The 14,735-nt window shown below is 40.7% G+C and overlaps 1 protein-coding gene across 7 annotated transcripts in view; it reads right to left on the bottom strand.

Annotated features, from left to right (window-relative positions):
• Positions 1-14,735, bottom strand: part of MAP4K4 (mitogen-activated protein kinase kinase kinase kinase 4) — a 251,981-nt gene that overhangs the window by 65,717 nt on the left and 171,529 nt on the right. For all 7 annotated transcript variants that reach the window (XM_034757996.1, XM_034758000.1, XM_034757997.1 and 4 more), the window contains 4 exons: positions 12,037-12,115; positions 8,668-8,843; positions 8,252-8,324; positions 7,034-7,244 (listed from right to left, as the gene is read on the bottom strand). In XM_034757996.1, coding sequence (XP_034613887.1) covers positions 7,034-7,244; positions 8,252-8,324; positions 8,668-8,843; positions 12,037-12,115 — 539 coding nt within the window. The remainder of the gene's footprint in view (positions 1-7,033; positions 7,245-8,251; positions 8,325-8,667; positions 8,844-12,036; positions 12,116-14,735) is intronic.

The following is a 14,735-nucleotide window of genomic DNA, read 5'->3' as shown; positions in this document are numbered from 1 at the left end:
ACCACTGTCATATAATACGTTTTGTACAAAGTATTCCTTGTGAGGTATCATTTTAAAAGTCTTGATCTGTTGAACATTAATATCCTCTTGGATTGTATGTGCTATCATTGTATGTGAAGTTATGGAAGTTTTCCTACGTGTGTGTAACTGAAATACGTTGTGAGGTTGGGAGATGCCCACAGCCAACCTTTCAGGTACAACAGTGGAGTAGCCAGATGCACTGATGGTCCATTGAAGGGAATCCACTCTCCCAATAACTAATCATCTCAGAAACAACACAAATACAATGGAGACACATCATAGCTAAAGATCTTTCCAGCAAGCTGGAAGAAACAATAAAAGCACAGGAAGTGACATCATGACCTGGGCTCACTCCCTCCACAACTCAACACCTGATAACAGGTCTGGAGGACAAAGACGTTGAACTGGAGAGTGTGGTCCTGGGCTGGAAGACCGTTCCAGCTTGTGTTTTAAAGCTCTGCGAACTGTTTGTACCATCTGTCGGGGTGAGACAGCACTTGATTCAAATCCAGTTTAGTTTATAGAACTCAGATTGTGAATTTACTTTTATTTCTTAGGTAACCAACTTTGATCTCTACACTTACTACTTATAATCACTTAAAAGTGATCTTTCTGTAGTTAAAAAATCTGTTTTATATTTTACCTAAAACACTGTGCTTTGGTTGAAGTGTTTGGGAAATCTCAGCTCACTTTACAAAGGCTAGTGTGTCCTTTCCACATCGAGGGAGGGGCGGACTGGGTAATGAACTTACACTGGTCAGGCTTCTGACAAGGGCAAGATGGTACAGTTCTCGGGTGCAAGGCTGGGGGGGAATTGACTGGAGCCTCTCTCTTGTTGGTTCGTGAGTGGCTGGCAAAGCATTCATGTAACTCAATTGGATGTGCCCTTGCCTGTGGAGGTCTATGTAAGTGCAGTACCTGTCAGAGGTTTGTAGAGTGGCAACAGCATCACGGGGTGGGAGATCCCCCAAAGTTGGTGGGACAGAGGGTTCAGTGGTCCCACAGTCCAGGTTGCACCCCGGGGGGTCCCATCACAAGGAACATGCCAGTTTCCCATACCATGATGTAAATAAAAGAATAAAATTCTATTTAAAAAAAAAAATCTTGAGTTTCAACATCCACAGTGCATGTTTACCACCCACTAGAAGATAAAGAAACACAAACTCTGCCACCAGTCTGCACTTAAAGCAAATCTCTGAAGCACAACCATGCTGTTGTCCGGGTGCCAAAGCACACAAAGGGATGGAGTTTCTCTACTCCAGTTCTACCTTCCTGTTAGCACCACTTTAGTTGACGTGCTAAATGAATGGAAGTCTAGGCACCTGGCACTGCTTACCAAAAACACCACCTTCCCAAGGTCCACCGAGTATGCAGAGCACACCTTATAAAAAAGACTTCCTTTTCTTTGAATATGGCCTGTGAAAACCAAGCCACTGAAGCAGCAAACACTAAATACACAGAATTATTTTCAACCAGTGAGGAGAGATGTATTGTGATAAAAATAGAGTAGGCTCTGAGAGAGGTTTTCGACATGAGTAATGATCCTACTAGCAAGCTATAGATTTCCTTACTTTTAAAGCAAGACGATCCACCTGACCTCCCACTATGCACTTGTGCTTTTTAACCTAAGATCACCTCGCTGTCTGGTTTTAAAAAACTTTTTTTGAGGAGTGAATACTGACAGGGTATGTTCACAGTGGCTTGCCCTAGGAAGGTTCACTCATGATAGATTTTTTTGGTCTAAGATATAAACTGTAAGTGCTGCTTATATAATTTCCTTCTTGATTTTAAAAATAAGTACATTAGTTACTATACCTCCACTTAGAAGTCACAAAAAATACACAAAATATGGTATATAGCCGGGTTCCTGTACATACTGAGCTAGCTAGGGGGCATAGGCTGTTGCACTGTGGCTAAAGACAGTCTTTCAGATCTTCTTTAGCTGGACGAGAGATGTGGTAGTCTAGTACCAACCTCTCGTGATGCTGTATGTCAGATGAGCAGATTATTTTCAGACAACTAGCCACTAAAGAAAAGGCAAGCTACGGAGTGCTGAAAGGAAATTTCTAAGAGGTGCAGATAGAGCAATGATAAAACTGCTAGGATCCTGACAACTGTCCTCCTAATGTTACCCATAACGCATTCCAACTCAGGTGTCATAATGGTTCATGATTTTATAGGTCTGAGCTCACATACTATGCTGTGTATCGTGATTTACCAGAAGGGGGCAATACAGCTACACATGCAAACTGCTAGTCTGCATATAAAACAACACAGTACCCTAGCTCACACAAGAAAACACCTCTATATTGCTGTCTTATATCCACATAAAGGTAGATATATACATGCATTCATGTTGGTGACTGAGTACTTGAAGGTGGGGTGAGGACGATAAAATTATCATATTAGACATGAGTCCAGAGTGTAACCAACCCAAAATGTGGGCAATTCAAATAAAGTGGAGCCTGGATGGAAACTATTCCTCTTTCAGTGTTGTAAAACAAAGCCCTGGCAAAATCAACCCCTCCACCTCAGTTGTGCCCAGCTAAATTGGAACCAATTATATCAGAACCCTCTGAACTGTGGAGGTTATTTTTATTATTTGTATTATCGTAGCACTTAGGAGATCTAGTCATGGAGGCTCAGGTACAATAGGACTTGCATCGCAACTAGTTCTCATTTTGCAAAATCAAAACTAGACTCAGTTTTGCCAAGCACTAATTCTGATGCTACTTCATTCCCTTCAAGCTCAGGATTGCTTTTTTCCATTTTGTTGAAGAGGACAGCTCAGATGCAGGCACATTAAAAAAAATAATAATAATAAAAAAAAAAAGGTCTAGGACAGCTCAGATTTCTTTTTTTAAACCACCTAAGTCTTAAGTGTCATACAAGTGATCGTTATATAAAAGCATATGTCTAACCAAAAACTTGCAAAGCTTCATATAATCTTCTACACTTCAGCAATGTATAATTTCCTCCTTCTAAGTAATGCAAAAATTATAAGGTCTCTGAAACAATTGTTTTCAGTAGTCACTTATATGCCTTTTAAAAGCAATCTTCTCTCTAATACTGCTAAGAATAATGCACTTTTGGCACATGTCCTAAACACAGTCTCAGTCAAAACTGTCTAGGATCTGTGCCAGAATTGTAAGAACAAGCGCTCAATTTTAATTTAAGAAAGGAAAAAGAAAAAAAAGACATGTCGGCAACATGTCCAGGAAGACTACCTATGGTCTAAAAAGTTCCTCTAATTCTCACAAGTGAATGTCAAACACAAATGCAAAAAAATGCAACTTCCACCACTCCAACCAAAAGCAGCACCAGAAACCCAAACCAACAAAAGCCAGGGGATTTGAAAGCAACACTATTCTTAACTCACGTTATTAAGCTTTTCTTTCTTCATAACACAGAGTAAGTTAAGAACAAAGGTTCATCCTTTTGGTTTCTTGGCTTTCATCACTCTGTGCCACAATATTAATGTGATCTAAGAATGTTTCTTCCCCTCACCCTCTTAAAGAAGGTTTGTTCTGGCTAAAGTTTTCCTAAGAATCTCTCAGATGGATAGATGCTTCTCCAAGAATAGAAGATCCAAACAAAAAAAGTTCAGAAGAACTGCTTGTAAGCATTTTGGTGGAGGCCATTTTCTTTTTTAAACTAATTTCCTATTGATGACAATGCTTTTTTTCTAAAAAAGCTTGTATGGCAATTTCACCATAAAAAGTGAGGGAGTATGGCAGCAGTTATAGATTTGGCAGATGCAGAGGTTTTTCTCCTCGAACTCTTCATGGCCTATTGTGGAACTCTAGTCACAAATGCATCAATCCACAATATGCAGCGTCACTATGTTGCTAACATTGTAATCGATCAGTTTGAAGTCTTTTTTGCAGTAGCAAATTATTAAAAATTGCTCTGATTTTTTTAAAAAGGGTGAAAGAATATATTTAAGCAAAAGAAAACATGATTTTATAATCTAAAAGAAAAGCTATCCAACATGCTTATGCTGGAATAAACTGAAGAGTCAAGTGAAGGACAGACTATCTAAAGACTGAAAACTAATCATATCTCCACACAGATACATCCTTGAAGGAGGTAGGATACATCAAATATTGTGGGTTTTTTTTTTTTTTAATACATAAGAACATTCACTTACAGGGTCTTTTTGAAGAGAGTGAGACTGACCTAAATGCAATTTCCACCTGATTTAGCATTTTCATTTTTTAAGTTTTGCACATACACTTCTACCCCGATATAACACTGTCCTCGGGAGCCAAAAAATCTTACCGCGTTATAGGTGAAACCGTGTTATATCGAACTTGCTTTGATCCTCCGGAGCGTGCAGTCCCTCCCCGCCAGCGCTGCTTTACCGCGTTATATCCAAATTCGTGTTATATTGGGTTGTGTTATGTTGGGGTAGACGTGTATTTACACATACCCTCTAACACCTAAATAATCCCTTCAACTAAACTTTAAGACTCTTTCTAGCAAACAGACACATTGTTCTGTTTCTGTTATTTGCAGCATTTTTACTTTTGTATTGAGAGCAATTTCAGATTAAAAAGGTCATACTGATCATGGCAGATTAAATGGGTTACGCCACTTAGTTATTAAAAAAAATGCCTGGAACTAGAGTTTTCAGATGTTTAAAAGAAAAAAAAAGTTTTACTTTTGTATTAAGTGGGATTTCAGATTAACAACATCATGCAGGGGACTAGCTAGTCATCAGATTAGGGTCACCCCAAAGGTTTTAATTCAAATCCTGACTCAAGTAAAAAATAAGCATCTCATTTTAGCTTTCCCCAGTCTCCTTTATGACCAAATAATATAATTGCTGCACAACTGCCAGTCTCTTTAAGACAGGCCAAGACCTGAATGACAATGATATTTATCTTGGCAGTTTGAGGGTGGTGGGGGAGAGACAGAAGAGAAAAGAAGCTTGCATGGCCCCTTCCTACTGCATGTGTATGGCTGGGTCCTTGCCATCAGTTCCTCCTTAAAAAAGCAGTAAATTCACTCACACATTTGAAGGGGGTTGAGAAAAACATCTTAAGGTAACCTGCAAAGCTTTTTTTAATTTTATGTTACATTATTTATCGGGTTAATACATAATGCAAATCTTAAAAGTTATGAATCGTAAATGTATATGTAAACTTGATATACTATGTGGAGCTAATCTGGTCCTCGTTGCACTGTTAAACATTATCAGTGCTTGGAAAACTAGATAGCTTTGATGAAGAACTACACGCCAAATGAACAGCTGTAACAGCAAATCAAACAAGGGTCATTTGAGGACAATTGGAATTTGACCCTGTACTTCCTGAAGAGCCAAATGATTGGTTTCACTTCATCTCCCAGACTCAGTTTTGGTCTGCAAAATTTTTTAGAAAACTTTCCATCTGTCAGGTCCTAAAGAACCTTTTATTTACTTACTAGCTGTCGTGCGTGACCATTTAAATAAAGAATGTTTAGAAACAAAATAATGAAGATAGACTCACAAGGGACAAGGTGATGTACAAAAAACTTTTGAGAAAGAAAATCCAAACAAACTATGTAAGCAAACAGTCAGTATATCCCAAAGAGTAAATATGCAAAAATTTACCTGGAGTTTTGTTAAGAAATTCAGATGGATATAGATACAAAAATGTATGAAAATGGCATGTCTCCTACAGGACAAATGGGAAAAAATCCAGTATATATGTATGATTTGCTACCTATGACATTTATAAAATGAATAATGGGTATTCTATACCATATACCTTTATGCTACCACACATAGAATTGTAGGCCTGGAAGGGACCTCAAGAAGCCTCAAGTCCAGCCTCCTGCACTGAGGCAGGACCAAGTGAACCTACACCATCGCTGACAGGTATTTGTGCAACCTGTTCTAAAAACCGCCAATGACAGTGATTCCACAACCTCTCTTGGAAACCTATTCCAGAGTTTAACTATTCTTATACATCTCTACCCCAATATAACATGACCCGATATAACACGAATTCGGATAGAACATGGTAAAGCAGTGCTCCCGGGGTGCGGGGCTGCGCACTCCGGCAGATCAAAGCAAGTTCGATATAATGCGGTTTCACCTATAACTTAGTAAGATTTTTGGCTCCCGAAGACAGCTTTATATCGGGGTAGAGGTGTAGTCAAAGTTTTTCCTAGTACCTAACCTAAATCTCCCTTGCTGCAGATTAAGCTCATTACTCCTTGTTTTATCTTCAGTGAACATGGAGAACAACTGATCACAGTCCTCTGCAAAACAGCCCTTAACATACAAGACTGTTAAAAAGGTGCCCTCCCTCTCACGACTAAACATGCCCTATTTTGTTTAACCTTTCTTCATACGTAGATTTTCAAAATCTTTCATCATTTTTGTTGCTCTCCTCTGGACTCTCTTCACAATTTGTCCAGAACTGGACACACTACTCCCAACAGAGGGGCTCACCAGTACCAACTAGAGCAGGACAATTACTTCCCATATCTTGCACGAGTCTGCCCTGCATCAAATATAGGTTGCCATCCACCATGCATTAGTGCCAAATGCAGATGTGCAAGAAAGCTCTAAAAGAACTCTGATACATACCATGGACAGATATTTCTAAAAGCCATCTTAGTGGCCTGATCTGGTTTAAGAAAGCTGTACACTGATATCTAAACATAAAAGTCTTCCCTTCTGTACAGCTACACCAAAAGTCTCTAGGCCAATTACCTCGTATTTTGAATAGCAATAGATATAGACATACACAATTATCTCCATTCAAAATACAAGGCAATGCATTTAGGCTTTTGGAATCAATTACCTCCTGGGAGCTGCAGGGTGTTCAGTACTTTTGGAAATCAGACCACCACGTCTACACATGGATGTAAGAGCCTTACTTTAGGATCCTGGTTTTGAAAATCTTAGCTAATGGATATATATTGTTCTTGCACAATATACAGGGAATATTTCTTAAGCTCTTGGGACAATAAGCATAACAGGAGCTCTGCCACCTTAGCTCCAGACTTCTATTTCTACCTCTTCTAGCCGCCTCCTTTGCTCTTTCTGCTGCTCTATGCGTTTCTGTCTCTCTGCCAACAGCTGCCTCTTGTACTCCTCCTGCTCTCGGAGCTGCTGTTCCTGTAGCAGCTGCTGTCTCCGAAGGGCCTCCGAACGTTCCTTGTTTTCCTGCTGCAGTCTCAGGAAATCACGTCGGAGGGTAGATTCTCCAGGCACATTGACAATCGAACTGCAAAAGCAGAAAGTTAAGCCTCCCATGCCACAAAGCCTAAAGAGCCATTAAATACCTTCTCCAAAGCTTATACATCACACACACACACACGTAGTTTAAATTTTAATCTCTTGTCTTTCAAAATAAAGATACTGGATGCATATCAAATAGGTACTCTCTCTGGAAGATGTCAAACCAGGTCAGGCAAAGTAAGAGCCAACCCAAACTTTTTCCCAGTCCTTGAACCGAGCCTACATCCTCTCTTTAAACTATCAGAGAGGTCTGATTAGAGCCCCGGATACCTGTGTACTTTGCCCCAGACACACCCACTGTAAGTCTCACACACCCACCACCTCTACAGTAGTGGTTCTCAACCGGGGGTACGCGTACCCCTGCGGGAGGACCCAGAGGTCTTCCAGGGGATACATCAACTTACCTAGATATTTGCCTAGTTTTACAACAGGCTACATAAAAAGCACTAGCAAAGTCAGTACAAACTAAAATTTCATACAATCGCTTGTTTATAATGCTCTATATAATATGCACTGAAATGTAAGCGCAATATTTATATTCCAATTAATTTATTTTGTATTTATGTGGTAAAAATGAGAAAGTAAGCAATTTGTCAGTAACAGTGTGCTATGGCACTTTTGTATTTTTATGTTTGATTTTGGAAGCAAGTAGTTTTTAAGTGAGGTGAACCTTGGGAGTACGCAAGACAAATCAGACTGCTGAAATGGATACAGTAGCCTGGAAAGGTTGAGAGCCACTGGTCTACAGGGTATCAAGTCCCTCTGTGGTGCATCCAAGTTTAGAGTGGACGGGATGGGGACCTCAAAAAAGTTCAGAGGTCTGAGCAAATGTTCAAACCTTTTGAGGTTCATGTCTCATTAATGTATGTGATTAATTATATTTAGTAACCGGTGTAAAGGCTTATGAAATAAAAGTATACTCCAGATTTGTCAAGATGGGTTATAAAATTATTTGTCTAGATGTTTGAATGGCCTCCCATCAGCGACTATTACCTTGGCTCTCCTTCTTGTTCAGGCACTTCCTCCTCCTCTTCCTCACTTCCGCTATATTCATATTCTGTCTCATCTAGCAAGAAAGAGGAAACAATATTCCAGGTGTCTCTTTCAATATTTTTATCTTAAAATACTTAGCTCCTGCTACAGGGCCTCAGCAATCCAGTTCTGACCAGCTTAAGTGATCAGATTTATATACAACATTTTGGAACCATTCAAATGTCATCTCATCCCAGAGACACAAGAAGACCTTCATTTGGATGTGAGCTTCAGTTTAATCCACAGGCTTTATCTACAATGATAACTATATGGTCTTAGATTTTTTTTGTAAACTCAGAAGTTGGTAGAATATCAAATAATCAGTTTTTAAAAATATATACAAGTAAACACAGGCTTAATTTTAAAAGTCTGCATACCTTTCTCTCCTCTCTTCTTCCTGGTCCTGTCTATGTGGTCCTTAAGCTGGATTCGGACTTGCCGTTCATTTGGCTGATCGCGTATAAAAGGATGTTTTAAAAGCTGCTCGGTGGAGGGTCTCTGCATATAGTTCTTCACTAAACAACCTTCTATAAAACTAAAGAACTTTTTTGACCTGAGGAAAAAAAGAAGTGTAAAGCTAAGACTCAAATAATCCATTTTTCAGTTTTTCCTCATTAGTCCAAAAAATTTAAGTGCTCTCCCCCAAAACAGCATGCTTCTGTCTAGCAGTATAAATGGTATCTTAGATAGATGTCCTCAAAAGAGCCACAAAAATGCTACCAAGACAATTTGGGGACTCTTCCATTATTGCAAGTAATACCGACCTGTTTTTATATGCACCTGGCTTAGTGGGATAGGTCTGTAGGAATTGAAGAACATTTTGGTTTTTTAACTGAATAAGTATGCATTTTTTAAAATAACATTTTCTCAATACTTAATGCCTTATAATTTGTTCAATCAGGGGACACAGGACCAAATTAATCCCTGATTTAACTACTGAAGTTCGTGATGGAATTCAATTCACCTCTGTCTAATGGATATGGAGATGAGGAATACGTTTGGTAAATCAGAACATTATATTGCTAAAGTAGTAACTACTCCATGGTACTCCTGGAGGAATTCTGCGCTACTGCGCAATGCAGAGTTTTGCAGAAATTAACGCTGTGCATGCAGAATTTCCTTTCCCCCCCCACCAAAATGGGCTGCAGTACTGCTAGCCATCACTAGAGGCCACTGGACTTGACAGATCCCAGCTTACATATAGACCAGTGGTTCCCAAACTTTAACAACCTGTGAACCCCTTTCACTAAAATGTCAAGTCTCGAGAACCCCCTCCTAAAAATGAATATTTCCAGGGATTTTCTCCTTTACCTGAGTATAAATTATAAGAGCAGTGATCTTGGAAATATAAAATGTGTTTTTATGACATGCTTATTACACATTATTTATTATTAATTATTATTTATCATTACAGTATTTTTATTACTTTATGAAAATGGCAACACTCTTCCAAGAGCTCACTTTCATAGCTTGTATCACTTTGAATAAGTCTGTTATAAGACCAGGCTCCTATGTTTCATTAAGAAGTATCAGATGTGAAACAGCATGAATGTATCTAAGAAGCCAACTCAAAGAGTTCCTCCTACACAAGCATTCAGGTCTTGAGCAGTTCAAGCAAACAACACACGTTACAACAAAGCTTAAACTTGTTCTTCATAATAATTTTAAAAACAATACTAGATGCCTACTTAATTTTAAAAACAGCAAAAAATATCCACCTCCCTTTCCATTTCTTATAAGGAGTCTTGAAGTTTAAATCTCCTCAGTGTGATAGATGTGCTTGCTTTGATCTGCCTAGCTCTTGGAAGTCCAGGGACTCCGGGCTGCTGGCTCCAGGCTGCCCGGGGTCCCTTTGGACAACTCTGTCCGCCATTAGGGAATTTTTTCCTGAGAACCCCCTGTAACATTTTGCGAACCCCCAGCGGTTCACGAACCCCAGTTTGGGAACCACTGATATAGAAGACACTGCTGGGAGGAGGGAGAGGGAACTAGAGGGTTCCTGGCAGCTGCAGTTCACAGCATGCCCTGAGGAAAGGATAGGGGGGCACATAGGAAACTCCATGCAAACCCGGGACCAAGCATCAGGCTGTTTCTCCCTCTGGATCCCTGGACTCAGGAGGCTGAGGGGGACAGATGTTGGGGCAAGGGGGGGCCCGCAGCTGGGTTCTGGGGGGGGGGAGGGATTTGGGTGTCTGGCCCCCCAGCTCGGGCTCGGGGGATGGGGGGAGGAAAGAGAGAAGGGGCAGAGAAGCAAGAACTAGGTTGTCATAGGGGCTTCTTTAACTCTCGACTCCTGGGGGAATTTTTGTGTGTGTCTGTATTGTTACAGACATACTTGCTGATAGGTATTTTGAAATAAATTACCAAAATAATTGAAACTGGCAATTATGCAGTGTTATTTTGACAAATGAAATTGGCAGAATTTTAAAATATTGTGCACAGAATTTTTAATTTTTTGCTGCAGAATGCCCCCAGGAGTACACGAGGCATTCTTAAAGAGACACTTTTAAGATAAAAATAATTATTTTTCCCCCTTACCTCTGTTTCTAACAAAACTTTAGAAACAGAGTGAAAATAATGCTTAAAATTGTATTTTTCATCACTTATCCTGTTTACTTTTTGCCCTTCATTCACCTTTCTGAGTAAAAACACTCTCAGTACCAATGCTGTTTTTAGCCAGTTTAACTTTCTGATTCTTATGCACTAGCAAAATGCTGCAATGTTGGGATTATAAACACTACAGATAAAGTTTACATCTAAAACAAACATTTTTTCATCCTTTTTCAAAACTCTATGAATAGGTATGAATTCATAAACTCGATGTTTTATAAAAAATTATTTAAAATAAACACACTCACACAGATGCTCCAATAGTAATTACTGTATGAGAAAGTCATTCCAGCATTCCAAACAGTGATCCAGTGCACCAAGTCAATAGAGTTAATTATGTTATTTATAGATCGGTGTAACTGGTCACATCACTTTACTAATTTCTTTTTTGATAGGACTCTAGCATTCAACCTCATAGTCATACAATTTCCTTACACACACACACACACACACACTTTTCCTTAACTTAAGAAGAAAGCACAGTAAAGCATTACTTTTGTTAACGTTGAGGCTTTCATTGACAATTTTAAGGTTATCATGTTCAACCTACATAAACCCTCATTCTAGTGAAAATTATTGCTTCATACAAATCATTTGTATCTAATAATGGGGAAGAAAATCCTGTATTGTTAAGGGATTATTCCCAGCTGGCAAGAAGAACAATTTCAATCGTTTGCAATAATTATAGTAAAAGCCTTCATTAATTTTAATAGTTCCTTTCAACTCAGCATCTAGAAGTCAATGGCACTGTCCTGTTTCTTTATAATACTGTATTTTAGAAAAGATATTGCATATTAGGAATGCAGCAGAAGTCTAGGCTTTGAGCTGTGGTATAATTTGTCACCTTAATATGATGCTGCTCTGTCAACAGAACAGCTCATTTTTGTCTCATGATACAAAAGACAAAATTTCACTGAAAAAAAATAGAGCTAAAAATAATCAATGCACATCTCATTTTGTGCTTTGATTTAATAGTGTAGAAGATAATAAAAGATTGATTTTAGCCAGCCTAAATTATTTTACAGTTCATGGAAATGGTAACAAAAAAGCATGCCATGAAATAAAAGATAAGAAAGTGCTATGTTGTAAAGGACATAATGAAACAGACTACAGAAAACACAATAGCCTCTACATACCATTTCTTGGATTTTAGCCGTGGAGGAGGGTTTCTGGGTATAAGAAACAGCGCCCTCATTGGATGCATGTCACAGAGGGCTGGAAAAAAAATTTTTTTTGTTCAGTTGTTTTTCCAGTTCTCATGATTCTGCATTTTCACTGTCTTCACTTCAGGATTATTTCATTTTCATAGACATTTCCCCATCACCAACCCCTACACGTGATGGACACGGGAATGACATTAAGCAGAATTAAACTGAAATGCAAAAGTTAAGACAAAAGTTCTGCCCCTAACTCTGAGTTTAATGCGGACAAAAATAAAGGCCTAGATTATCCCCTCAGATCCAAACATGGAGGGGACCTCTGTGCAGAGATCTCCGGGGACCTCATGGAAGGGAGAGTCAGCCTCCTCTGCAGCACTGTCCCCGTTCTCCAAACACCGTTCTCCAAACACAAGGGCACTCTGTAGTGTCAGGATCCATAAAGGCGGTGGGGGTAGAGACATAGCAGGTTGGGGGCCAAAATGAGGCCAGGAGCAAGGGCCCCTGTGGCAAAGGACGACATCCTGGTATCTCAACTTCAGCTGAACACCACTACCAATGAGTGAAGGGGCAAAGGAGGTGCTGAAGGCTGGAGATGGTAGGGGGCAAAGGACTCTGTGCAGATGGCCCTAATCTCCCATGCTTGGCAGTGGATCTCTCAAACTACTCTGCAGGGAGAGCAAACCTAAAGGAATGATCATAGAGGATACCGGTGAGGGGTTCATTATAACTCATTTCCTTCCGCAACAGACCCCGTTGTGGGTTCTTCTGTAAGAGGGGCCAATCTGAACCCAACAGTTTAGCATGAAGTAATATCAATTACCGAGTCCAATCAGGTGAAATGCACACACAGGCTTACGGAGCCCAGTGACAGAGATTTAATTAAAACAAGAGGAGGTTACTTACCTGTAACTGGAGATATATGGTCCCTATCTGTATTCCACTGTATTCCATCATGCATCCAGACCCAGAGATTTTGAAAGTAGTAGTGTCCGTTGGTCCATCCATGTGCCCTTGGCTCACCTCATGGTTTCATCCAAGGTGATAAAAGGTGGGGTGGACCGACCATGCCTTCAGTTCCTTCTCCCCCACAAATCCAACGGATCCGCAGCAGAAGGGAAGGAGGCCAGGAAGTGGAATAGAGATAGGGACCACACATCTTGAAGAGATTCCAATTACAGGTAAGTAATCTCCTCCTCTTCTTTGCATGATAGTCCCTATTTGTATTCCACTGAGGGTGATTAACAAGCAGTATCGACATCAGAGGAGGGTGCGAGGATGAGGAACAGCTGAGTAGAGGACAGTCATGCCAAATAAGGCGTCCATAGCAGAGTCCTGCACCCAGTAATGCGTAGAGAAGGTATGTACTGAACTCCACATGGCCACCCTACATATGTCCTGAACCAGCACATCTTAGAGGGTGGCTGTGGTCAAAACCTGGGCTCTCATGGAAGGGGTCCTCACCCTGGGGGGAAGGAGGCAATCCTGACAGCTGATAGCACAGTGGAATGCACCCCGAAATTAATTTAGATATTCTCTGTGTGGAGATTGCCTGTTCCTTAACTCTGTCAACTATAGCGATAAACAATCTAGAAGATTTCCTGATCTGTCTTGTCCTCTGCAGGTAGAAGGCAAAGGTCCGATGGATGCCGAAGATATGAAGTTGTCGCTCCTCTTCTGAGGTGTAAGGCTTCGGAAAGAAAGCAGGTAAGTGGATGGGCTGGTTGAAATGAAACTTGGATACGACCTTTGACAGAAATTTGGGGTGTAGGTTCAGAGAGACTTTATCCTAATAGAAAGTGGTGAAAGGAGGGTCTGCCATCATGGCCCCATGCTCACCTACCCTTCTCGCCGAAGAGACAGCTGCAAGGAAGGCAACTCTCATGGAAAGGAGGGACATAGAACATGAAGCCAGCAGCTTGAAGGGCTGTTTCGTTAGTGCCAACAGAACGAGGTTAAGGTCCCACTAGGGAGCAATAGGCTGTAGGGTGCGATGGTTCCGATGAGGCCTTTCTGAAACCTAGCAATCAATGGGTCTGTAAATACAAAGTGTCCCTCCATGGCGCAGTGGAAGGCACTAACTACCGCTAGATATATCTTGAGGGAGAGATGCAAAGCCTTCAAGGGCAGGAGGTAATCCAAAAATAGGGGAATCAGAACCTCTTCTGGGGAAAGCCCCTTCTATTGGGCCCAGGGGGTGAAGTGGTTCCACTTGGCCTGGTAGGAATGCTTAGTGGACTCTGTCCTGCTGCTCAAGGGGATATTTTGCACCTCTCATGAGCACACCCATTCTAAAGAAGATGCCCATCCAAATACCACACCCTGAGGTGAAGCATCTGCACATCTGATCCTGTTGTGGTGTTGCCTCAGTAGCTTGGAGAAAGCGGGGACGGGCTGACATGTGGAGTAGGTTGGGAAACCAGAACTGTCCGGGCCAGCATGGGAAAATCAAGATGACCGTTGCTCTGACCTACCTGATCTTTTGGAGTACTCGTGGCAGGAGTTGTAGAGGGGAGAAGGTATAGTTAATCTGGTCCGACCAGCAGAGTATGAGCGCATCACCCTGAGGGAAGGGACCACTACCCTCTGGAGCAGTAAGTGCTGCATTTGTTGTTGACTGCAGAGTTGAAGAGGTTCCTGGTCAGAATCCCCCATTGGTCGAAGATATTTCATACTAC

The sequence above is a fragment of the Trachemys scripta genome, chromosome 1 (genome assembly GCF_013100865.1).
Source record: "Trachemys scripta elegans isolate TJP31775 chromosome 1, CAS_Tse_1.0, whole genome shotgun sequence".
Classification (NCBI taxonomy): domain Eukaryota; kingdom Metazoa; phylum Chordata; order Testudines; family Emydidae; genus Trachemys; species Trachemys scripta.
This window is presented reverse-complemented; position numbering and strand designations above follow the sequence as displayed.